Source organism: Mixophyes fleayi, chromosome 4, assembly GCF_038048845.1.
Source record: "Mixophyes fleayi isolate aMixFle1 chromosome 4, aMixFle1.hap1, whole genome shotgun sequence".
NCBI classification, from domain to species: Eukaryota; Metazoa; Chordata; class Amphibia; order Anura; family Limnodynastidae; genus Mixophyes; species Mixophyes fleayi.
The window spans coordinates 246,719,071-246,745,208 of NC_134405.1; the positions used below are offsets into that span (position 1 = coordinate 246,719,071).

The 26,138-nt window shown below is 39.1% G+C and overlaps 1 protein-coding gene across 5 annotated transcripts in view; it reads right to left on the reverse strand.

The window, feature by feature from the left end:
- Nucleotides 1–26,138, reverse strand: part of ABLIM3 (actin binding LIM protein family member 3) — a 142,999-nt gene that overhangs the window by 35,748 nt on the left and 81,113 nt on the right. For 4 of the 5 annotated variants that reach the window (XR_012691380.1, XR_012691379.1, XR_012691378.1 and 1 more), the window contains exons 2-4: nt 16,293–16,433; nt 5,536–5,719; nt 3,447–3,559 (exon numbers count right to left, since the gene is read on the reverse strand). Coding sequence is in view for 1 of the 5 variants with exons in the window: in XM_075209620.1 (XP_075065721.1) it covers nt 3,447–3,559; nt 5,536–5,719; nt 16,293–16,433 (438 nt within the window). In the remaining 4 variants the exon portion in view is untranslated. The remainder of the gene's footprint in view (nt 1–3,446; nt 3,560–5,535; nt 5,720–16,292; nt 16,434–26,138) is intronic. The other variant, XR_012691377.1, reaches the window with a different exon arrangement.

The following is a 26,138-nucleotide window of genomic DNA, read 5'->3' on the forward strand; positions in this document are numbered from 1 at the left end:
TGGCACTCATGCAAGTCTTCCAGATCAGCTTACGTATCAGGTTTTTGCACTCTAGAGATTGACAACTTAATTAACACATTTACAACACAAGAAAATGCATCCAACACATGTATATGTATGTCCATCACACATTGTTACATCACAATCCTTTAAAGCATTTTATTTCACCAAAAAACTAAAAATGATGTTTTTGGGTGGAAATAGGATGAATAAAATAAAAATGTAAAATATTAGTTATCTGCACTACGCGCTAATACAGATTCAATCCAAAAATGCATCAAAAAATCTCATTTGTCTGGGAGGGCCTTGGATATGGTTATTAATGCCTCTACTCCATGATCTTCTATATTCACAAGAATATGAAGGTCACAGGACAGAGGCCTTAACATATCTGGGGGTAAATATATCAAGCTGAGAGTTTTCTGGCGGGTTTGAAAAACCAATCAGACTCTTGCTATCATTTATTTAGTACATTCTGCATAATGACAGCTAGAATCTGATTGGTTGCTATAGGCAACATCTCCACTTTTCAAACCCGCTGGAAAACTTTCAGCTTGATACATTTACCCCCTGGTGTTAGTGTGAAAAAAAGCCCATTTAAGCCTTTTACAATCGTGAAACCCACAGAACTAGTGAATCTCAGCTAATTCTAACAATTTAGTTTTGGGTGGATTTAGCCTTTAAATTTGCCTCCTAATATGTCTTCCAAATAATTATGAATTTATAGACAAACAGAAAACATGCAAGTTCTACAACAGAATAATATAAATATATCGTTTTACTCCTATTAAAAACGTCCCGAGGGCCCCCATGCTCTGTTATATACAAATACTTTTATGTCACCAAATCATTGGTAACGGTCTCTAAAAATAGGCAACAAGGAGGGATGGAGGAAGTGTAAGTTTGATTTATGTGTCCTGTCTCCTGCATTTATCTAAAGCACAATCTTGAGATTCTCATTGTTTTATCCAGTAACACTGGCTGACAGGACAGAAATGAAGCTGCTGCTCTTCATATGTAAGATTAGTGGGACGGCTGCTTCATCTGTTCCAAACAATTATATATCAAGGTCAGAAGACGGAAATGAAGGGATATGCAATGTCCAATTTATCAATAGCACATTGTTATTGCTAGTAATGGTACAATGTAGTCTTCCTTCTGTATGCCAAAGGAGAAAAGTAAAATACATGACTGTTTTCTTTTTATTTGCTCTCACAGAGTATTGATGTTATTTGTTCTCATGCTGTAAGCTTTTTTTCTGTGGAACAGACTATAGTTAAATGTGCACATCAGATATCCCTGCTTATACTTCATTATAAGTGAACATATGTCTACAGTCCTTACATGTTATGTTTACTTGTGAGACAGACAGGCAACAGGGACAAAGTACAGGTTATCATGTTAACTATTTGTGGTGAAGGTGTGACTTGGAAGCTAGTGTCTGCTGTCCATGGTGCTGATTTCTGAATCAGTCCTCTATTAGAGAGAACTATGTGGTGGACACATGAATGAGATCTCTTGGTGAATGCACATGGTTACATACTGCATGTATGAATAAAATAAAGATAGTATGTAGTCATCTTGCAATAGAAATCTGTATTTTTCCTTTATAAAACGTAAATAAACAACCATATTACCATATTAGAAAGGTCTAATTATGTTAATAGTGTGCCCATTAGGGGTATAATAATGTGAGCAATGGGCAATAGTAAGATGGGTGAGCCTAAAAGCCCTGCATTGTAAACAATACAGAAAGAGTCATCACAGAGAGTAGTCACATATTCATATCTACATTATATCAACCAGCATTACCCCACATAACCAGAAAAGAAAAGATTAAGGGCTAGATTTACTAAGCTGCGGGTTTGAAAAAGTGGGGATGTTGCCTATAGCAACCAATCAGATTCTAGCTGTCATTTTGTAGATAGTACTAAATAAATGAAAGCTGAGATCTGATTGGTTGCTATAGGCAACATCCCCACTTTTTCAAACCCGCAGCTTAGTTAATCTAGCCTTAAATCTCATCTTAGGAACTGGGGTAGAGACATGGTCCTTGGATGGATGGATGGATATGCAGTTCCAAAAATCACACTTGCATACAGTAATTGTTATCTTATTAGATTACATTTGTGCAAAATATGTAGCTTTTCCTGTGTAGGGTTTGGAGAGTAATGAACATGGTACTCATTAAAAATGGCCTAGAAAGAGTTTAAGATCCCTCCATTAAAAATATTGTGTTAAGAGAGTTCTTTTAATAGTAGGCATTCACATGCTCTAGTTTATAACAACTAGCATTATCCCACAGAACAGAACAGTGAAGTATTAAACCTCACACAACGAATTTGTTGCAAAGATCTGGAAATCCCTAACTGGCCACCCAAATGTGCAGAACTGCTGTCTTAATAGCGTGTATATAGCCAAGGATATAAATCCAACTTTTTCAGTGTAATATTTGCATCAATAGGTTCAAGGGTCAGAGACTACCCAAGCATCCCTTCCATAAGGGTTATGTCTTCATGTAGCCCAATTCCGGGGACCTGGATGGTGAACAGGGTAAGTAATGAGAAATTTGTATGTTTCTATAGACAATTCCAAGGATTGATGCTGGTCACATATGCTGCAATATTGCAGGTCATATTGAGGAACTGGCAGCATGTGTAGGCCCAAAACAACTGTAATACTTGACAATGAGCCTATAGAAATTGATAAGATCATTATCGGCAATCTTGGTTAATGCAGTCAGCTGATGAGTGTTGAGAGAGGTGATTCCCATGGGCACATTGAAGTACACTACATAAATAGGTATGTAAGTAGCAACTCTAAAGGATGCTAAATATAATCTTGTTACTATGTTAAAGTAGAGGATACAGCACTGTACAGATGGTTGGTTCCAAACAATGTGATACTGCAGTATCATCTGTAAAGTGCTGTATACTCTACTTTAACATATTTAACATCCTTTAGAGTTGCTACTTACCTATTTATCTAATGTACTTCCATGCACCCAGGGGAAATCACCTCTCTCTATACATCCTGAGGGCTGGAAATTCCCTATACTACCCCACTTAACCAAAGACAGCAAGGTTTTCATTCAACATAACAGTAGGGAGCGCTGATCCCCAGCCCTGATTTTTGAGCTGATGAATGCTACCATGTGTGTAATGTCATGTTCCAGCATCTCTAACAGGCTCCCGTCATGCTGGAAGATATCTAGATGATTATCCTGGACATTGAGGACTGGACCTCATGTGAATTTCCATATGTAGCTAATTTAGACAGTGAACCTGACTTTCCACTCATGGCCCAATCGCAATGTGTGTCCAGTTGTAGTTAATGCTGGTACTGTGAGATAAAGTTGGTTATATATTAAACGTGTTCTTGTGAATGTCTTCTGTCACAAGAAGGCTCTGACCATGTGAACAAATAACATATGCTGGGTTACTTACGGCTCGGTCCATGGATCTTGATAGGCTTGTCACTTACTAAAGCTTGGGAACAATTCTGGCAAACACAATCTTTGCCTCTAAAAGTCACTTTGTCTCCAATTGGAAACGGTTTTCTGTAGGAAAGAAATATTCTCTTAAATAAGGAACATAATCAGGAACATAATTCCTTCATGGACATCATATTGCCATCCTGTCCTGTTCAATTACAGATGGAGGAAGATAAGAAGTTTAGAGGTGTAATCGAGAACCCGAATCTCAGTCTGCCCTATCTGACTATGATTTCTGGGCACAATGAATTGCTTTATTTGCCCCATTCTGTCTTGTTCCATCTGTAAGTCATTACTATGATGCAAAGGGCTAAATATAGGTCTACTACTTCTATACTTATAAAAGCAGGCACAACAAAAATTAAATTGTGTTCACAAAGCCAACAAAAGTATTTTTTAAGTATATGTTTGTAAATGACATAAGCATCATCTGAGTATGGGTGAAACATGTATATATTATCTGACATAACAGTGATATATTCCAGAGTGCATCCCAAGCTTAAAAATCAGGAAAAGACCCAAATCTGGATTTATTTCTATTATTTTCTTCTTGCATTACTTAGAAACTCTGTTCCTGCAAATCATTCCTTACAGCAAAGCCTTTCATGCCTGATCCCCTTACTTGCTTCATTTCATTTAAAGCAGTGAAACAACCAGATTTTTGAAGTGCTGTTAGTTTGTAATTGGGTCTGCTCTAGCCCAGGTTTTCCTGAGCAGTCCAGGGGGTCTTGACAGCTGAACGGAGTTTCATGGACTTTATTGAGGTTTGATTTCTTTTATGGGATTTGAATGTATGCACAGCTGTTCTGCAGAGAGCCTTAAAATAGAAGGCGCACAGCTGCATTCCCAGCCTCACCCCATTCTGTCTTTCAGTACTCGCTGCTATTGAGTCATGTGCTGAGTTACAATAAATTGTATGTCTATCTGCACAAGAAGGCAATATCTAGTACTCTACCATTACATAGATCTACCACACAACATTTTACAGCACTGAGCAACCGATGAATAGCCTCTGAGGTCTGCAGGGTGACAGTATGTGCATCTGTCTACTGTGCTTATATGTAAAAGACTAGGAGAAATCAATAGCCCCTGAGCTCATCTGGAAACTACTACCCAGGCTAGAGATGGCATGCAGTTAGAGAGGCAGCTGCCAGCTACTTCACTCATTAAGTGTCAACTGATCCAAGGCAAGCTCTGCATTCAACAAATACAACACGGCATAATCTTATGGTGGAGATTCCATACCCTATCAATGGGAATAGGTGACAGATTCCGATCCATCACACCCATTTCAAAAGCAATTCAGCTGGACCATATCAAACATTATGGATTGAGTTCTCCTCCGTACACCAGCAGTTAATCCCTTATTTGACAAGCTCTGATTTCTATAAATTACCTGATGACCAAGGGTGATGCTAGGTTCTCAAGAGACCTGTGACCCAGGCCCACAATCAAATGCAATATCCCAGGTTTCACATTGATGTCAGACAATTTCTTTAACAACCTGTTTACTCACTAGTACTTTTCCATTTGGAAAAGCACAATATTTATAAACACTCAATCCCTATAGTGACAGGATGAGGCGAATGGTAGCGATTCATGATATTGATCCATTGAATAATATGCCGGTTAATAAACCGAATAATATACCTTCCTACAGCCTTTAGAATCTCACAGTCATGTTGTTTGTAGGAAGGCCCTGGCTTTGCAAGAGACTTAATATGAGAGTGTTTAACACCAGCTCTTAATTGGCCACCTTCAAACCCTGACCTGTCAGTGACACTGGCGCTGAACGACAATGAGCTTTCATCCTCTTCACCCAAACAAATCAGGGAAAGTCCAAATACACACATTTCCCTCTCTCATTCCTCAGCTGTGTGAAGAAAGAAATGTATAATAAATGTAATTAAAACAAACACTTTGCACTTCTCTCTAGAATCAAGGTCCGGGCCTCAGATGGGTCTGCAATACCCCTGTCATTGGCAATATCTATCCCTTAATACATATTCTTGTTTAAGTATGTAATAATGTGTTCATTTTACCTGCACATACTGCATACAAAACATTTGGGGTGATACGTTCGTCCAAGGGCTGAAATGACTTCCCCGGTGATGAAATCTCTACAGCTGTCACATCGGGTCCCATAGAGCTGCTGGTAATCTCGTGTGCAGATATACTCCCCATTCTTAAAGAAGAAGCCAGACTGGGCCAGATCACAGCCGCAAACTGTAGCAAAGAAACAGGGTGCAGGGTTCAGTTCACTTATCATTTACAACTGTAAGCAGATATAATAACTAAATTCCACTACTGTCTCCAAATCTCTAATAAGAAAATGAAACTGTATCTTTGCAGACTATAATAAATAATCACTGAAAACAGTAAACACGCATGTTCTCCTTAAATCATAAATCACTTCCAGGAAATAATTTATCTGGGTCTTCAACACGCATGAAAAATGCATGATATATTGACTATGCTGGCTAGACTAATGCAATACTACCATGACACTCAAAGCATTAAATATATTCTGCAACTAGAGGCTTTCTGGATTATGTATAAATGTGCACTAGGTAATACTAGATAATAATGGAGTGTTCATGATGTATTAAGGTTTATTCTTTGCTCCTTGTAACTCTGATTTATAACTATATTGCATACATTTACATCAGTAAGTCCATTTAACAGCACTTGAACATTTCCTATAATATTTAAACAGTAACAATGCAAAAGGTTAATACAACATAAAATCTAGGAAATATACAATAGAATAATCACAAGGAAGAAAGAGGTTTAAGTGTCTATATTTGTAATGAGAGTAGCAGTATGTGTCTTGGTTCTATAGTTTATTTGGACATATGGTTAGGAGCAAATGCATCTATTCTAGTTAAGAAAACACATGTCCATTGAGTAGTGATCAATGCTTTACAAAGTGAAATACATCACACTAACTGCAGGCAAAGTTAGTCAACCCTTGACAACACTTTAACAATTGTGTGATTGATGATGTTCTACTACTGATTTACAGTTTCCGACGCATTTGTTTATAGTCCTATCATATTGGAAATCTTACATGAATGATCAAATTTAGTGGATGAAGGACAAGAGCCCGTGAAACAAAAGACAAAACTATTCTCTAACAATATATTTAATTCAGAGTGTTGTTTAATGTTCACATTTTGTTAGTTATTTTGTTTTCTTATTTGTAAATAAAATGTGCATATCTCTGCACACTACAATCAGAAAATAAAGGCTTTGGCATAATAGTACTTATTTTTTAATAACAATAATAATAATAGTATAATAGTAGTTTAAAAAAAAACCAAAAAACATTATATTAAATGTTTACAGGAATATGTATCAAGATTTCTTACATTTCTATTTTGATTACATTTGAGAAATTGGTTTTACTTTTAAAATTGTCATGAATTTATGGATAGTCTTTAGGAGTACACGTTATAATCACTGAAACAAACTTTCCTAATAATTTTCAACTCATCTTCATTTCACTCAGTTGGAAATGAAGATTTTCTCTAAAACGGGTTTAGAAAATTAATTGGGTTTTTCTTGAAAAGTTTCACATTTCTCTTGAAAATAGTCATTCAATGTGAGTTTATAATAGGGGTATTGGAGTTCTAGACTTACAAAATGATTGGTAATAGACACAGAGGTGTAGGTTGAGCACAGAATGCACTGTGCTGAACTTGGCGCATTTGACTTAGGGTCTGAGCATCTTATAGCAAGTATTCAGTATTAATCTTATGCATACTTACCCACTCTCCCGGAATGTCCTGGAGACTCCCGAAATCCAGGTAGGTCTCTCAGGCTCCCGGGACAGCAGGCGATTCTGAAGTGGGTAGGATGGGAGCCTCCATGATGCAATTCTCTGCAAATTGTACCATTTTGGCCACACCCCCACGGTAAAATTACAGTTTTGCGTCATTGCGTCATGGGGCGAGGCCAAAATGAAGCGATTCACTGCGCCTCACCCTGTTTCCCCAATGTGACGTCTACACTTGACCATCGTCAACAAGGATAATTCTTTGAAATTTCCTTTATAAGATGAATTTAAGGCCACCAAAAAACGGAGAAACATAACTACAAGTCTTACAAACATTTGGCTACACCATGTTTACATGTGGAGGTCTTGAGAGATGAGCGCAGTTCATCATCTTCCCCTTGGGCGCCTAAAGACGTTCCCCTACCACCGTTTAACCTCTCTTCACAAAACTGAAGAAACAAATTGCCTTTATTCTACAGCCATCTTTATCCTGCAAAGTTCCGAAATACGACGAGCTGCATTTCAAATATCAAGGGGTTAACAGGCAATGAACTTTAAAATCAATAAACGCCTATAAAACAAAGAATGAGTAGTGATGTATATGAAAGATTACAGCTCAAAATCCCTCCTCCTTGAAGTGATAAACTGAGGGAAGCATGCTGCACAGATCAGGTAGGATTTAGTGCTTACTAGTCTGTCAGTTCTATACTCTGTACACATTCCATCACAGGGTCGTGTGCTGCCTGCATCAAAGAAACCATCAAACCTGGCTCAGCAGCAAGTCAAATCATTAAGCTTTTGTTGAAGATCAATCCCGCTCTGTAATTAAATTAATCTCACTCTCAAAGTAATACTTTCATTAGAAAAATCATTGTAAAATTGCAAACTATGATGGCTGAGACTAAATGATAACCAGTTTTAATTCGTCCTTATTAAAATAATGACGTTTATGTACACGGCTCTTTCATTATGGTTTCATTCATGCCCATGAAGTTAGTTACGCAGATAATTGACAGCGTAAAAGTCATATCCAGCTTGCAGCAACTTTTCCCAACAAAACAAAATCAGCGCTACTGAAACTGTACACTGCAATGGGAAAATAAAATACTGATCTGTTGTCATGGGTCTATGCACATCACATGTTTCCACTTTGTTAGTAAATAACTGTCACTGAATGAAACAATGAAGCAAAATAGATCAATGTGAAAGTTGTCTGAGTAAGTTCCCTTTAGACAAAAAGAAACCAGCTCTGCAAGAGGTGAAGAGTGACAGTCTGGCTACCCTGTTATAAAAAATATATAGAGGAAAAGCTTTCTGGGAGTTGTAGTTCAACCACTAAAGGCACAGTTTACTTATGCCTGTTTTCTAAAACTGTAGCTACCACCCAGGTCACTGTATTAATAGAATCCATCAACGGGCTATAAATGTAACAGCAGGTGTGGCCTTTAACAGTACAAACAAAATAGTATAACTATATTGTTTGCACCTGTTAGCTATACTGACTACTTCTCACAACATCCACTGAACTGAGGCCTATATAGTCTATACAAAAGAATTGTCACATGTAAGGTTAATGTATTCTTTATGGAAATATCTTGATAAATAAAAGTGTACAGAGTTATGTGTAGTCAGTTGTACTACATAAAGACAGTGATCAGAGTGCATAAAATACAAGGCCATATCAACAAAATTGCACCGACATACATCTCCTCACTTGTCTCAAAATATCTCCCAACTCGACACCTCCGTTCTGCACAAGATCTGCGCCTCTCTTCTACTCTCATCATTTCCTCCCATTCTTGGTTACAGGACATTTTTTGGGCTGCACCCACTTTATGGAATTCACTCCTTCACACCACAAGATTTTCCTCTAGTCTTCAAACCTTCAAGCGTTCTCTGCAAACCCACCTCTTCAGACAAGCTTATAATATTCCTCTACCACCCTCTTAATCTCCCTAGGTTACCCTATTACCACTCTCTGCACAGCTAACACAAGACAACAACCCTCTGACCAACATAGTTGTGTGACTAAGCATACAGCACACTAAATACTTCGTAACCTTTGCATTCTAGCTGGACAGATATTCAATATGATGTAGCACTTACCCTTGTGTATCAAACCATTGTCCCATAGATTGTACGCTTACGAGCAGGGCTCGCTTTCCTCTCTGTGTGTATGTATTGCCCAGTATTGTTTATTACTGTTTGTTCCCAATTGTAAAGCGCTACGGATTCTGCAGGCGCTGTATAAATAAATTATGTTGATGAATGATGATGATAAAATACACCAGAGCCAGGTTAATCATGAGATAATGTCACTTCATGTATACATGTCATGACATCATCACATAGACCATTAACACAATAACATAAATAAATGTAACACTTTCAATTAAGGCAGTATATAGGCTGATTCAACTGTTCACCTGACATTTAGGTTTACAACCTGTAAAGTACCATAGGATACATTTAAATGCTTATTATAAGTAGTGGCTAGGGAATGTTGTTTAGCTTAGATGTACTACATTACAGTAGTCACAATGTTTAGGTCATGATAACAGCCTAGTGCAGTAAACAGTTATGTCCTCTTAACTAAGTTCTGCAGTCGGCAGTACTATTGATTGTTAGTCACAAAGCTATTGATTTTAATCAGTAGTTTTATTGATTCTAAACACTAATGTTATTCTCTTAATGCTGAAATATCTTGCCTGTTACACTTAGTGCTGTAAAATCAGCACAGCAACATTTCAATTAACACATATTGGGACTTTCAGAATATCATAGAACACACAATGAAAGTGGGGTAACTAGGGATTTAATTTACAAAATGAATTTTTCTCTTAGCAACCTCATTTTACAAAATGCATTATTAGATTATATTTCATATACATTAATAACTGACAAAATATGTTATGGTATGATGAATCATGTAAGCTAGTCATAGAGATAAGATTTCCTGCAATCCATATGGTTGAATGTTATATATAGATCAGTGTATAGTAATGACATTGAACTCCTGCCGAGCTGACAGGTTTATGTGGTTCTGGAATGGAAGTCTCGTATTCAATTTAACTTCACTGTCAGTGATGCCGGGAGCATTAACGTTATCAAATGAATGACGCTACAGTAATCTCCAGCTGAGGGATGTATGGAGAAAAATAACAGTACACAAACAATGGGTGATGTACACAACGGGGAACATTTCTATACAGCTACAAAGTAACAAATGCAGGCATTTTAGTACAAACCATGCTGAAAAACATTAAAAAGATGCAGTATGAAAATGTATATAAAGCCCATTTCATGTATAATTTGTCACAAAAGAGAACATGTTACAAATGGAATAATAAATGAACAGGTATGGCAATTCAGGTCAATTATTCTCATTCTAATATATAATTCTCTTAAATTCTGATTTTATTTTAGGCCTCTTACATGAATGTTACTTTTTACTGTCCTGGGGTGTCCTGTATCAGACAACATATAATGGCATAGATAATAAAGTCCTAAGATATTGCACAGTTTATTGTAATAACATATGCATGCAAAAGTAGAGCAGATATCGTCATATTTTAAACAAACACAAAAACCCTGCGGTAAAGCTAACACATTTTGTGACTGAGTGAATAGAATAGGTGTTGTTTGCCTCAAACTAAAACAGTTAAAGGGACACATACAAAAGCCTGTGTATAATTTATATGTCTGTCCAAAAATAACATTAAATTGTGTTCCACTTTCAAATATATATATAAACATATATATATACATATATATATATATATATATATATATATATATATATATATATACAAGTTAACACGTGCATGATACGCATGCATTCTAGTCAAATCAAGCTACTTAAGGTGTTAAAAAGGTTCTTGTCATGCATTTGGGGCTAGGCCAGGCCTCCTCAGGGGAAGAGCGTTACTTCCCGACGCAAGCGCCCTTTTTTAACGTGGTTTTGTCCACATGTCACCACCTCATCATTTTTCTCCATCACCTCATCCTTCATCTTCATCGCCACATCCTTCATCAAGCTACTTAAGGTGTTAAAAACTCCCCACTGTCACCCCCGGCAACCACCAACCACTCCCAACTGTCACTTCTCCTTCAAGAAATATATAGGGCAGTGTATAACTCTGCCCAGCAGGTGGCGCTGCAGCTTGTTTTTTTTTTCCCACACACGCCACTAGGCATTTATATAGTAGATATATATATATATATATATATATATATATATATATATATATATTTTTTTTTTAATTGAAATCTCTTTTCTTAAGTAGTACATTGGTGTGGTCCCTCCTCTTGGTTCTTGGAGACTTGAACAATACTGTAGGTGAGCAGCTCGGTCCCATCTAGGGCCTTGTTTAGTAAATATATCTGGATGGGGAATTTCACCTTGGCAAAACTCGTCAAATTTAAACTGTTCAGACAGATTTAGGTTTGGAGGGGGGGGGGAGCATCCGAGGTCATCTCTAAATTGCAATTGCCTAGTATATGTACACTATATGTAAAAGCAGGCAGTATTTCTCTTCATGGAAATAAATTGCATTTGCACCCCTTGCACTGCAACATGGACGGCCCAGGTGCAAATCTGTTACCCTTTAGCTGGATTTGTTAATATTGGGAGCACACAAAGTAACGGTGGGGGTCCAGTAGGATGGACATCCAGCAATATATTATTCAAGGAAAGGGAGGGTAAAGGATATATATTTTAAAGTGAAGAACCCCTTTAAGGTGGCCATAGCTATGATTTATTTTAAGGGATAAAATATTGTTGTGGGAGGCTTTAGTTGTTTTTTTGTTGTTATTTTAGCTTTTCCCCCCTAGGTCTCAGTGGCTTGTGACTGGGCTGAAGACAAAAGGTTTCTATATGATCACTAATTAGCTGATATTGCTGTCTATAACCTGATAGCCAGCTAGCCTGATCCAACATAGTGAATGGAGCAATAGATGTCTTCAACCTACTGTGTTGGAGGCTCTTGAAGAAAGCTGGACTGGGACCTACAGATACAGGGCCAGATTCATCGAGGAACACAGAGTGAACACAATTTGAGTTCTTTAAAATCAGTCAGGAATTGCACACACGTATGCCCTGTACTCAACCACAAGTGGATCTCAGTAACTGTTTCCATTTCGAATAAGGGCATAAGTACGAACTGTCTATACGGCACTTGTCGTATGCAGACAGACAGCACACGCTGCAGGATACGCACATGCATATGTGCAATATCAAGTCCCGTCAGAATACACAGGAAAATTATTAAATACATTAACACCTCTTATTATTATAATCATGAATAATAATATATTTAAAAAAATAATTATTTTTTATTATAATTTTTTTTACCATGAAATACATTTATCAGAATGTTATTAATGCCTAATTTACATAAAATGCATTTTTCAGTTGCTCTTACATGCAAACACATGTTCTAGCATGCATACGGGACTGTGATCACTATCAGTCGGCACTTACACCTGCCCTGTAGCTGGTGCACGTGATACGGCTAAAAATCACGTACCTGAAAGATGACCAGAGCTCGAATCGGATGAATGTGCGTGCGCTCAACCTTGGCACGCCCTTACTGTACATTGCTTACATGCATACGCCCCTTCCTTCCCCTGTTCATCGGAAGTGCCAGTTGCATTCACAGATGAATTGCATCCACTTGCGTTCACTGGCAGAATGTCACGCAAAATGCAGCACACAACGGGAGTTACGTTCGTTAATGAACTAGGCCCACAATGTTTACATTGATAATAGAACATTGCCCTATATATAAAATACGGGGCACAAAAAATAATGGTAATATCCCTGTAAAAAAACCCACAAAACTGTGGTTTGGTCAAAATGTCTGGATTCGTTAATTTATAACACCCACGTTTTATTTACTGCCAATAAAAATACCAAACATTTAAGAAGCAATAGGATTTTCCCCACAACTGCTAATTACTTGTAAATCTGTTGCTTTAATGTGAAACAATGACATCCCGTGTGATCACAAATTAAATGACAGTGTTAAAAATGCCACTGTCAATGCCAGAACAAGGGATAATACAATGGAGACAGGGACTCTTGAAGAGACAAAATAAAATTGGGCATTTTTCTGAGATATTGACTACATGACTACACCACTTACAATGAACATGACAAAACAATTCTTATATTTTCCATTTAAGTGAGTAGTGTAAAAAGAAGTGGCACCCTGAAAATAAGAGTTAAAAGCAGGTGTTTGGTCATAAAAGCTGACTGGTAGCAGAACTAAGAAGCCATGCAGATCACATTTCTGAATGGCATTACAGCTTGCCTGTTATTCTGGAGCTGTACAAGCCTCCTTGATGGATGACATTGCATAATATTTATATAGCAGTAAAGGTGCATTATAGACATTTCATTTGACACAGCCGCCAGGAGTGTAAGCTGTCTGCTGTGACCTCTGACAGTCACTGCAGTATGTGGAGTGCATTACTAAATGCTAAGTAATGGTGTACTTTACAAAGGGGATAGTCAAATGCATACTCCCAATTGATAATAAGATACACTGTAAATGACTACAAATCATTTTGTTTTGCAAAATTGTTTAAGTACTATTATTATTGCATGTTGCACCTGGCTGGAGAAGAGCCAGTTGCTATCCAATGTGCCACATACAATGTATACACACTGGTTATCAAAGACTGACTGCATCTGACACCTGTGCAGGTAAGTTCTAAGGGGAAAACCCCACCAACAGGTTTCATTGGACTCAGGCCCGGCGCTCCCATTAGGCAAGGTTAGGCACTTGCCTAGGGCGCCGGGCTCTGGAGGGCGCCACAGTATTCTAAAATACTTTAAAACTGTGCGGCGACCGCTGACCATACCTGTCACAGCCGCCGCACAGCATTCAGATGGACGGGGAGGGGGGGAAGAGGCTATTTTGTCACCACCGCCGCCTCTCTGCTCCGTCTCCTCCCCTCCACTTACTAGTGTCAGTGAGTGGTGGGGAGGAGACGGAGCAGAGAGGCGGCGGTGGTGAGACAAGGTAAGGAAAGGAGGGAGGAGGGAGGAGGGAGGAGGGGGGGGGGTGCCACTTTTTTAAAAATGCCTAGGGCGCCGTAGACCCTAGCACCGGCCCTGATTGGACTACTACCTAAATATGGATGTTACTGGACAATCCCATGAAGCATTTTATGATATCGAGCCTCATGCATGTGTTCCCTTGGATGAAGGCCTGCACACCATCTATGCTAACCATGCGATTTGCTTTCATACTGTGTGCGCTTCCTCTGGCAGAGAGCTTAACACCATATGTAGCAATTAGCATATAGTGCATGTTTTTTCTTTACAGACTGTCCTGGGTGAACGGGAAAGGGGGGGGGGGGGGGTTGGGGATCATATTTTTTGTATACATGCCAAGTGCGCAAGGCACTATATAATAAATAAAATGTCACTCCCCTCTCCTCTTGTGATAGGGTCTCTTTCAATGGGATGGCCATTCTTATAAACGTGGGAACATACAGAGAACTTTTTCTGTCATGAAAAATAACTTTGCCACCTTACCAGTATTTGTCTGTAATAAGGTAGAAACACAACAGGGTAAATAAGCTGGTATTATCTTCCCAGGAAATTTGTCACCCTCACAAAAATATATGTTGTTCCCTCATGTCTGATGGAGATAGTTATATTTAGAAATGCTTTGCTGGGGATGCCATAAACTATTAGTATTAGAATGCCTGGAAACAAAATGCTTTATGTGGATAAACTGCATACAGTGCTTTTTTTATAAACATTTTTATTGAAGAAGTTCCGATAATATAGTAATAGCTGTTATATTATTGGCAATCATTTCAGGTACAATCAACAGACATGTACATATATAGTATTACATATTTTGTGAGCATGGTCAGGGAGACTCATTGATGTTGGGTCTTGTTCTTGTCTACATAGATAACATCTTAACTTTCTCAAATACAAATATTCTCAGCATAAATAAGTTATGAATTTTTAGCAAAATTAACTTGCAGGACATTGTAATTGTAGTATTCCTCAGGGGCGAAAGCAGACAAAAAAAAAACATTTTTCTCCATACCATACCAAATAACTACCAATAAAAGCATCAGATGCAGAGAAACCAGAAAAAAAAATGCTAGGCTTACATTAATCTCCTATATGGAGATTGGAGGGTCTTGGAGAAATACTTTAATTTCAAACCAAAGCGTCTGGTAGAAACAATTACGGAGCTGTACTCGCAGTGGGGTGGCTAGGATATTAATATGACTTTCCCAGGTTTCAAAACACTTAGGAGTTAATGTACCCTTCTGGTAGGAAACCTCCAGCCAATCCATCCGTAGGAGGAAATACATTTTCTCCTTAAACAAATCGATTGTTGGAGGAGAATTCTGAACCCACATATGAAGAACGGACTTCCTAGCTACGGCAGATATTGCCATATGTAACCTTCTCCCCCCTGCGGAGGTCCGCGTATGGGGAGGCAGGATGCCCAAAATTGCCCGTTCAGGAGTGAATAGTAAGTAATCTACTAAATCTGCAGTTGCGAATCTCCATACACGGGTCCAGAACGCCTTAATTACGGGACAAGCCCATAGACAATGATATAAATCCGCCTGGGGCATACAGTGCTTTTAAAGTGATTGATGCCATCATTTCTATAAGAGCAATCTTAATCTTTTACTTTTTATCTCCTTAATAAATCTCCTTAATAAACCCAACTGATTGATTGGGGCTTCTGTTTCCTCCAATCACAGGGTCTGCTGTGTGGGGATGAATCACCCAGAATTCTATCCTGAATGGTGATGCAGCTGTCATGACAACTATATATGGTGAATAGAGTCCACTAAAGATTTATATCTTGATACTTTTTATATTTGGATTTGAGCGGAGCACCGAGTTTTTGGGCCTAATTACACGTTCTTTCATGATAAGCAATAAACTGTAACAAAAACGATATACCAATTATCCTCCAAGCATTTGCTCAGCTTATCTTCAACTGACACACAAAGATTAAAGAGTTGTACCTTGACAAGTAAAGCACCGGATGTGGAAATGGTTGGTTTGCACTCTCACTACTTCTCCTTTACATGTCTCCCCACAGCGATAGCATTGGATGGGACCGGAGCTCCCTGATGTACTGTAAGAATTGTGTTGGTAGGGTACTGCTGAAAATAAAACACAAGATGTGGACAGGTTTATTACATAATGAACCTATTATACACTCATATGTATAGTTTTTATATGCAAATATCACACAATTAAAAATAAAGTTATAAAGAAAAAAACAAACCCACCATCCACTACCCTAGAAGACAAGCTTTATAAATGACACAGGTTTCACTCCACCTTCACAAATGGCATTGAAAACAAAACAAGGTCTGTTAGTGGAGTTGTTTACTGGGCAATTTATATTGTCGTCTTTAGGCTAGAGACATCTGCAGTGTTCATAGGGCTTACCCATATTCATGTGTCAGGAACTCAGCCTTCACACTGCCTGCTATATATAAACTGTTGTATGCAGACAGTAGAGGAAGCCATTTTGTGAGCTGGACCGATATTCACAAGTGGGCCAATACAGTACTTTCAATAATGCTGGCCATCAATTTACCTGAGACCTGTGCCTAGTGAACTTTTGATTACGTAGTTGTGTTGATGTCAAGAAAATGTTGCATGGTACAATTCACATTGTTCTACAACAAATCAACATGATAGGAGACCTATGTATCAAGGCAAATATGGAGTTAAGAGTAGCATGCCCACTTTTTTATTTATATTTGTGCTGGGGTGTCTGCTTGTGTACAACCATCTGATGTGAGGGAGGGGGGGGGCAGTAGCAGTAGCAGTAGGGGTTGTGGCAGAGTGAGGGCATGCATGGTAATGATATTAATCATTAAATCACTACCAAACGGCCTGCTGCGCGGCACTCTTCCACTTACAAATAAATCACCTTTATTACCAAACAATGGAGCCCTGGGGCTCTAAGTATAATAGTATATAGAACTCATAGGTCCTTTTCCAAATGAGCAGATATATCTATATATTACATCGATATGAATGAGAGCAAGCACCTATTTTTACTCAGCTAAGCCTGTTTCCACAGGGAAGCTCATGGCTTGGTGCCTCAAGGTTGTGGTCAATGTGTTTTGTTCAAAATTCAACTCCTTTAGATGACAGCTTGGGTGTACCAAATTTAGCAGAGAACATGATTTTGATGGTCCTGGATCTTGGTTGTCAGTAATTACTTTTAGTGGGAGGCCTATTTCAGGTGCACTGCACTCCAGATAATGCATGTATATGTGTAAGTAAATCAATCTAATTACAACTTTAGGATTTATAAAAGTGACACATAAACAACAACAAAAAGCCTAAATAACCTCTGACGTAGTTAAGCCATATAAGCCATGCTTTCCTCTCAACTGTCCCGATTTAGGCGGAACAGTCCCAGATCAAGGATCCCATCCTGCCAATCAGGGAACTCAGAAGATATGTTCCCCTGCATTTCACGTCTTTTTAGGAGTGGGGAAGCAGGTTGGAGACTGAATAGAGCTTCGGAAACACTGGTACATGTCAGCACACCCTCTTTTCATGTTTGGGGTGTTTACACTTTGTACTTATTTGGACCAGGACCAATTTTGGAAGGTATTCTGGAAAATGTAAGCTGTAAATAATGAAGGGGGGCACTTCAAAAGTGAATTTAACATGATCAGCTGTGACACAATGCAAGAATGAAAAGACCAAACAAAATGGGGCTTATGATATGATGGGAGCCAATCAAATAGAACATGCTGCCTGAAATTCTCCACTGTTTTCCTTTGCGGTATGTCACCACCACTGGCATTAAATATAGTTCTTTACTGCAGTCCAGTGAAAGATAAAATATTTCAAAAACTAAGCGTAACTTAGCAATGGCATGTTGGCTAGGTGTAGTGCCCTAAGTCTGTATACTGTAATACAATTGTAATACATCCAGTGTTTATGTTGATGGGGGTCTTATGTCTGTATAGACACACAATTAGTACAGATTCACCTGCCAATCAGCAATATTTCTCTGGAAGTTATTTCATACTTGCCAACTCTCCCTGAATGTCAGGGAGACTCCCTGAAATAGGGGTGATCTCCCTCAATCCCTGAAGAGTCTGGCATTCTCCCTGATGCTGAGCCAGTACAAGACGTGGTTGGATTCGCCATCTGTGGCAGGATGACACAGTTCAGAAATTGTGTCCTATGTCCATGTATTGATGCCTATGGAGTTGGCCATTTTCATGGAGACCAAGATTTAATCAAAGACTGACAGATAAGACAACATAACTCAGTAATGGAGACAGAAATGTAAAAGACACTTCAGTCTCTAGAGATTCATTAGCTGCTTTTAACGCATCATCATCATCATCATCATCACCATTTATTTATATAGCACCACTAATTCCGCAGTGCTGTACAGAGAACTCATTCACATCAGTCCCCATTGGAGCTGACAGTTTTTTAAATTCCCTAATATAGACACACACTCACACAGAAACAGACAGACAAAGAGGGAGATAGACAGACAGGGAGACAGACAGCCAGAGACTAGGGTCAATTTTTGATAGCAGCCAATTAACCTAGCAGTATGTTTTTGGAGTGTGGGAGGAAACCGGAGCACCCGGAGGAAACCCACGCAAACACAGGGAGAACATACAAACTCCACACAGATAAGGCCATGGTCGGGAATCGAACTCATGACCCCAGTGCTGTGAGGCAGAAGTGCTAACCACTAGGCCACTGTGCTGCCCACAACGCATAGTTGCCTACTCTCCTGGAATGTCTGGGAGACTCCCGCATTTCTGGGAGACCTCCCGGGAGAGCAGGGCAACCTCCCGGTTTTCACCCCCGCAATAGATAAGGGGCTGGGGCGGGATTTAATGATGCAAACAATGCATCATCTTAGCCCCACCCCCCTGCTGTAATTGGCCGAAATTGTGACAAACAATTGGGGGCGGGGCCAAAATGATGTGATTCGTCAAGACCCGCCCTCGCACGCCTACCTCCCCTGGGATCTCCCTGAAGCAATCAAGGAAAAGTTGGCAAGTATGAGTTATTTTAAGATGCTGGCAGGTATGCTATACTTCCCATCACAAATATAAGTGAAAACCAAATATTAAAATGAATTACTTCACAAAGTAATGACTACAAAGTAATTACTATAAAATACTTGCAATCAGCAATTTACAGTAAGCACCTGTTGATTTCAGAGCCTGGAAGACACTGCATAATGGTAGCTAGTTTATTCGAAGATCAGATAATAAAATTCTTCGGAGTCCATCTCCACATTCCGCTGTATAGATGTCTGTGATACTGTCAGCCAAAATGCAGTTCACTAAGAGGTTTGAGGTTTAATTTAAGCATTAGGATCTCAGGACATGTACTTGGTGAATGCAGCCTATTCATGCACATAATCAAATTGGTTGACATCCAAATTTTTCACAAGTGTTATATCTAGATAACCTTCTTAGACACTGCACAGACTTGCTCTGAGGTTTCAGCCATAGATATGCTGTCCTGACCTGCTATTACCTTCAGGGACCATGATAACAGAGGATGAAGGTTACACAGATTATTCCTTCACGCTTTTCAATCCTGTTCACAACCTGCCAGCACATGTCTACGAGTTGTAGGAAGTCTTTTTAAGAAAACCTGACAATCTGAGCATAAAATACCTTTTTAAGATGAGTTTAGGCTATATTACATAAATACTTTCCTTATTAGCAATTGTTTCCTTATTAGTAAAAATATGTTCATGCCAATACTGAGAACTTTGATACATTAAAGATGTTCTAATTCATGTTGCAAATTTAAAGTTGATATTTGTGTGCTACATGAAAAAACAGTCAGTATTTAACTTATGTGCAAAACAGAAAACTAGTTTGCACCCCTTGCACTGTAACATGGTTTTGTCCAGGAGACTGAAATAAGAATCCTATTCATTTAAGATCCTTAATGAATCAGGCCCCTAGTACCTTACAAATCACCAACAGCTATAAAACATACTTGCCAACTCTCCCGGAAAGTCTGGGAGACTCCCGAAATTTGGGTCAGTCTCCCGGGCGAGCCGGCATTTCTCCCACATCCCAGGTTTCACTGAGAGATTCTCGGTGAATAACGCCATTTTGGAGGGCAGGAGGGGGCGGGTCAAGGCCAATCGCGTCATTTTGGCCCCGCCTCTGCGACGGGTTCGTGGGGGGCGGGGCCAAAATGCTGCAATTGGCCTCGCCCCGCCCCCTCCCGCCCTCCAGTCACGCCCTCCAGACATGCCCAAGTATGCTATAAAAGTGCTTACTTGTTGGTGATTTGTAAGGTACTAGGCTGCGTGTTAAATGCTTTCATAATTATATCATCTGAGATGACTACGAAATCCTTTTTTGTGGCCAACATACAGTGAAGTCAAGGCTCCTTTCTGTTGTGAATGTACATTGAATACTGCTGTGTGGTGACTACTATACAAACCACTATCTGATGACTAACATATAAAATTACCTCCTTCTTGGAGGTCTGCACACAATCCCTGAATACTGCAATAAAGATATCAGACGGGAGTCTTGCTCAGCCTGAGAGTGCTGCATTTGTGTACTACATTGAACTGGGGCAGCCATTCAGAGCTCACTGTAGCCCAGGAAATGGAGCTCTATTTACAAATGGTGGCACCGGCTAATAGACTCTGGTACCAGCATCAGCGATGTCTTTACAGCAGAAGTCAGGTGTGTGCTATGGGCTTACATAGCTGATCTTGGGACATCGTGAAATAAAAAACAGCTCTGTAATGCACGTTAGTGAGCAGCTGGCACAACAGAAATTTACACTGGCAGGCGTGAAAAAGAGACTACAGTTGTAGCTGTGGGACCACAGTGATATAAAGTTACAGAATGGTTATATGAAGGGACATACTGGAGATTGTAGTTCAACAAGCACCTGCAAGTCCACAATAGCTGGCAGCAGTTTCTAAATAGCTTTCTGACCAACTTTCCTGCTTGCCAAACCCCACCTAATATTCGTATAACCATATAGTCCTATTTTGGCACAAAATTTACAGAATCCCACAATATAGCTTCAATGGAACAATATGCACTCAATGGCTAGTTTATTATGTATTTCTAGTCCTAGTAGCACTCCCCTCTGCCCCAGAACAGCCTGAATTCTCTGTGTTATGGATTCAACAAGGTGCTGGGAACGTTCCTTAGAGATTCTGGTCCATGTTGACATGATAGGATCAGGCAGTTGCTGCAGATTTGTCAGCTGCACATTCATACTGTAAGTCTCCCATTCCCTCACATGCCAAAGGTGCTCTATTGATCTGTGAAGGCCATTGCAGTTCACTGAACTCATTGTCATGTTCCTGGAGCCAGCTTGAGATTATATGTGTGCTTTGTGACATGGCGTGTTATGATGCTGGATGTAGATATTAGAGAATGGGTAGACTGTGGCTATAAAGGGATGCACTTGGTCAGCTACAATGCTCAGGTAGCCTGTGACATTTAAATAATGCTCAATTGGTATTAAGGCGTGCCAAGAAAACGATCTGCACACCACTACCAGCCTGCACTGTTGACACAAGGCAGGATCGGTCCCTGTTGTTTATGTCAAATTCTGAACCTTACTATGAACATGTCACAACAAACCGCAAGATTCATCAGTACAGGCACACACCTGACTTTCCTATTCTTATCTGGCAAGAGGGGAACCCAGTGTGGTCTTCAGTTTAGTCAAAACCGTCCTCAAAACTGCCACAAAAAAGACAGGTTTTACTACTGTTTAGAAGGTTACTGGAGGTTTCTGCAATGCATTAACTAGCGATGAATATAAGTGAATTGAGCAGGCAATGTTTGTAAAAACACAATACTCCCATACTTAAGTAACAATACGAGTTGGCATGGAGTTCTAGGAAATTAATGGTATCAATTTCAGATCTTATTACATGCATAGTAAAAAAAACGTGAGGCCTGAATATACAAAATGGATTGTGAGGTACACTCTTTCATATAGTGGGTATCTAACAGGTACCTGAACTGAGCAAAAATAAAAAGTTAAGCTGAACCACATGAAAGCTGTTTGCGGTGTACAATTCATGTCTGCTGATGTTTCGCTGATGTCATGGCAGTAAGATTGTATCTAGCCAATGATTTTGGACGCTTATATTAATATGAAAAAAAGGCTCTATGGGATTTTATTATTTAGATATTTTTGTATTTAATTGTCCACACAAATCCTTTAATCAGGGTCAAAAACCAAGAAAGTGCTCATCCCAACTCTAACTAAACTCAACAAGTTACAGTCCCATGCCCTTTCAAGCTTCTCAAAAGAATTGCCTACACTTGCCTCATGCAACCTATTGATTCACTTCAGTCAGACTATCGGTCCCAACACTCCACAGAGACTGCGTTGACTTAGGTTGTCAATGATTTGATCACTGCCAAATTTAAAGGCCATTTCTTGCTGCTAATTTCCTGCTGCAGTTGATACTGTCAACCACTCTCTTCTCATACAAATTCTACAATTGCTATGTCTTCAAGATACTCTCCTATCCTGGTTCTCATCCAACCTATCTAATCACTTTTTCAGTGTTAGTTTCTCTGGATCCACCTCTGCTCCAGTTCCCTTATCAGTTGGAGTACCACAAGGCTCAGTCCTATGATCTCTGCTCTTCTCTACCAATACCACTTCTCTTGGGAAACTATTAAGCTCCTTTGGATTACAGGATCTATGCAGATGATACCCAAAAGTATCTGTCCTCTCCTGATCTCTCACGATATGTGCTGGCCTGCGTTACTGACTGTCTTTCTGCCATTTCATCTTGGATGTCCTTTTGCAAACTCAAACTCAATATTTCAAAAACAGAGCTAATAATTTTCCTACCCACCAACAGAAGACACCTGATATTTCTATTTCAGTGATATGACAATAAGTCCCACCCCACAAGCTCCCTGCCTAGGTGTAATCCTTGATTCAGAACTATCCTTTGTTCCCCACATCGATTCTATATCTAAATCATGTTACATACATCTAAAAAACATTTCCAGAATACTCACATATCTTACACAAGACAATGCAAAAATTCTTTGGGGTATATTTAAGAAATAACGGTAGTGCACTATCGTGCACTTACCGTGTAATTTAGTCCACGATGTGTCCAACTCAAATTTATTAACGGTGCATCGCAGCAGATATCATTGATATCTGCTGCTTTTCACTGCTGATCGCAATTTAGAAAGTCCTGAAAAAATCTTTTTTTTGGGAACTTGTTGTGTTAATGTACTTGTGTTCTTCGTTATGTCCAGCTCTGCTCCGGAGAGCAGAGCTGGACAGCGCATGGGCAGGGAGTGATCTTGTGATCCCTCCCTGTCACAGCCTCAAGCTCTCCGGACGGCACATGCGCAGTTGCATGAAGAAGAGAAAGTGCACCGAAGAGGAGGAGATCCGGAGACAGTGCGACCGAAGAGGCAGTGGTGAGTATGGGTTTTTTTTAACACAGAAACAGCAGTTTTTCGGAACTGCTCTGTGTTCCATTTTTCATAAATTTGAGAAATACATCAATCCTTATCCATGCGATAAGGATTGATAAGTATTTCTCACTTTCCCCGATACATGATAAATGTGCCCCTTAATCCTTAATTCATGCATTTATCATCTAGTGCATTGATTATTACAATTCCATCCTACTGACTTCCCTGAATTACACTCTCACTCCTACAATCTATTTTGCATGCTAGATTTATTTTCCTTGCAAATTGTTCTTCCATTACTGATCCATTTTGTCAATCTCCATTGGTTGCCTATTTTTCACCGAATCTAATATAAAACACTTCTACTAACACAAGGCCATCAACAAAACTGCAAACATACATCTCCTCACATGTTTCAAAATGTTTCCCAACTCAACACTTCTATTTTGCACAAGACCTGCATGTCTCATACACACTCATAACCTGTTCCTATTCCCAGTTACAGGACTTTTTTCAGGCTGCACTCACTTTGTAGAATTCCCTCCCTCGCTCAAGCCTTCAAACGTTCACTGAAAACCCACCTCTTCAGCCAAGCTTATAAAATTCCTCAACCAGCCTCTTAACCTCAATAAATTACACTTATACAATCTCTTTACACAGTTCACACAAGACAACAACCCTTTGACAAACACTGATGTGTGACTGGATCACACAGCCTATCAAGCACTTTATACCTTTGCAATCTGCCTGGACCAATATGCAATATATAGCGATTAACTTGTGTATAAAACTCCAATTGTCCCATAGATTGTAAGCTTGTGAGCTGGGCCTTCTTACCTCTATGTCTGTATGTATTACCCAATACTGTTTTTTCCCAATTGTAAAGCACTCTGGAAATTGCTGGCGCTATATAAATAAATGATGATGATGGTTTTATTGCTGCTATCGACTTGTTATTAGCTGGAATTGGAAAATGATCAACATGAAAATACTGGAAAGCCTGCAAAGCTTAACACTGATTGCACATCAGTAAGTTTTATTTACTTATTGTAGGTCACTTTGAGGGTGTATTTTCAGGGGAAGCTTTAAATTGAAAAATCTGATTATTATGTTAAAATGTGTCACACACAAATTGTTTAGCCTGCAGAATAAATCAGATTTGAATCCATGTTTGCAAGCTGCAAAAATGAAAACATGTCATAATTTTGTCATAATAAATGCATGACATTTCTTCTTTACATTTTAAATAATAAATTGAATATGCAGTGTGGACAGAGATAATACCATAACATAGGATACACACTGACTTTATTCAAATAACTGCTTGTGTCTACAGAGATACGGACTACTTATTTTTAAACTTTGATAATACCTTGTGGTACGTTATTTTACATTTAATTTAATCAATCACTGTCACTTGTGCAAATGATCCCATCATATTGACAGACCTTTTGTTGCTAAGGAACTCTGGGTTGTTCCTAGCAACCATCTCCAGTCTCCCAGAAGACACAGAAAAACATGATGAGTGCAGGAACAACGGAGACAGGGACAACAATAAAAATGAGGACTGGCTTACAGCCACTGACTACATCTTAGCATATTAAATTACTACAAGTTCATTCAGTCAAAACTAGGAAAAAATTTTTTGGTATGTTTTAAATTTAGTAACCTCAAACGTGCTTTGATTTTTCAACTAATTTAGCCAACAGTCCACCATGGGCTCAGACACAACGTAAAAAGGATCAAGGCAAGCTCATTATTGCATATAATCCACTAATGTAAACAAGCATTATAAATATCCCTGTTGGGAAGGAAAATAAAGGCGATGGGATGGATCAGAGACGCTCGGTTATAATGCTTAAATGTATGTGGTTGTACACACCAGATGCCAATAACATATGATTTCTAGTACAATATTAGAACAGTGTAACAGATTTAAATGCTTCATCAATGTGCATCTCTATGCCATGCCCTCAGCATAACCAATTAGATGGTCAGATGATTTCTACTGGTTGTTAAAACAGATCCTGCCACTACTCTCCAGCCTGAAGTCCACACATCTTTATTCTAGCACTCGCCCACTCCTTTGTAGGGGCTAACAACAAGTACACAGTTACTTATTGCTCTAGAGGCCTGCTACTAAGCATGACTGTGGGCCCAGAGAATACGTAGGAGTGGAAGCTCAGTTTGAGCTCCCAGTTGAACTGTTGAAACCAAAATTCTAAAATGAAATGATGGCAGTGATAAACTATTTTTTAGCTTCTCTAATTGTTTACTCCATACTGAGTTGGCGCTAACAGAACAGGTCTTGCGATAGTACAAGTTCTGCTGCCATACTTGATAAGCTCCAAAGTGGGTGATAACATTTTTATCATTGACAATGACCCCATGCAGTGG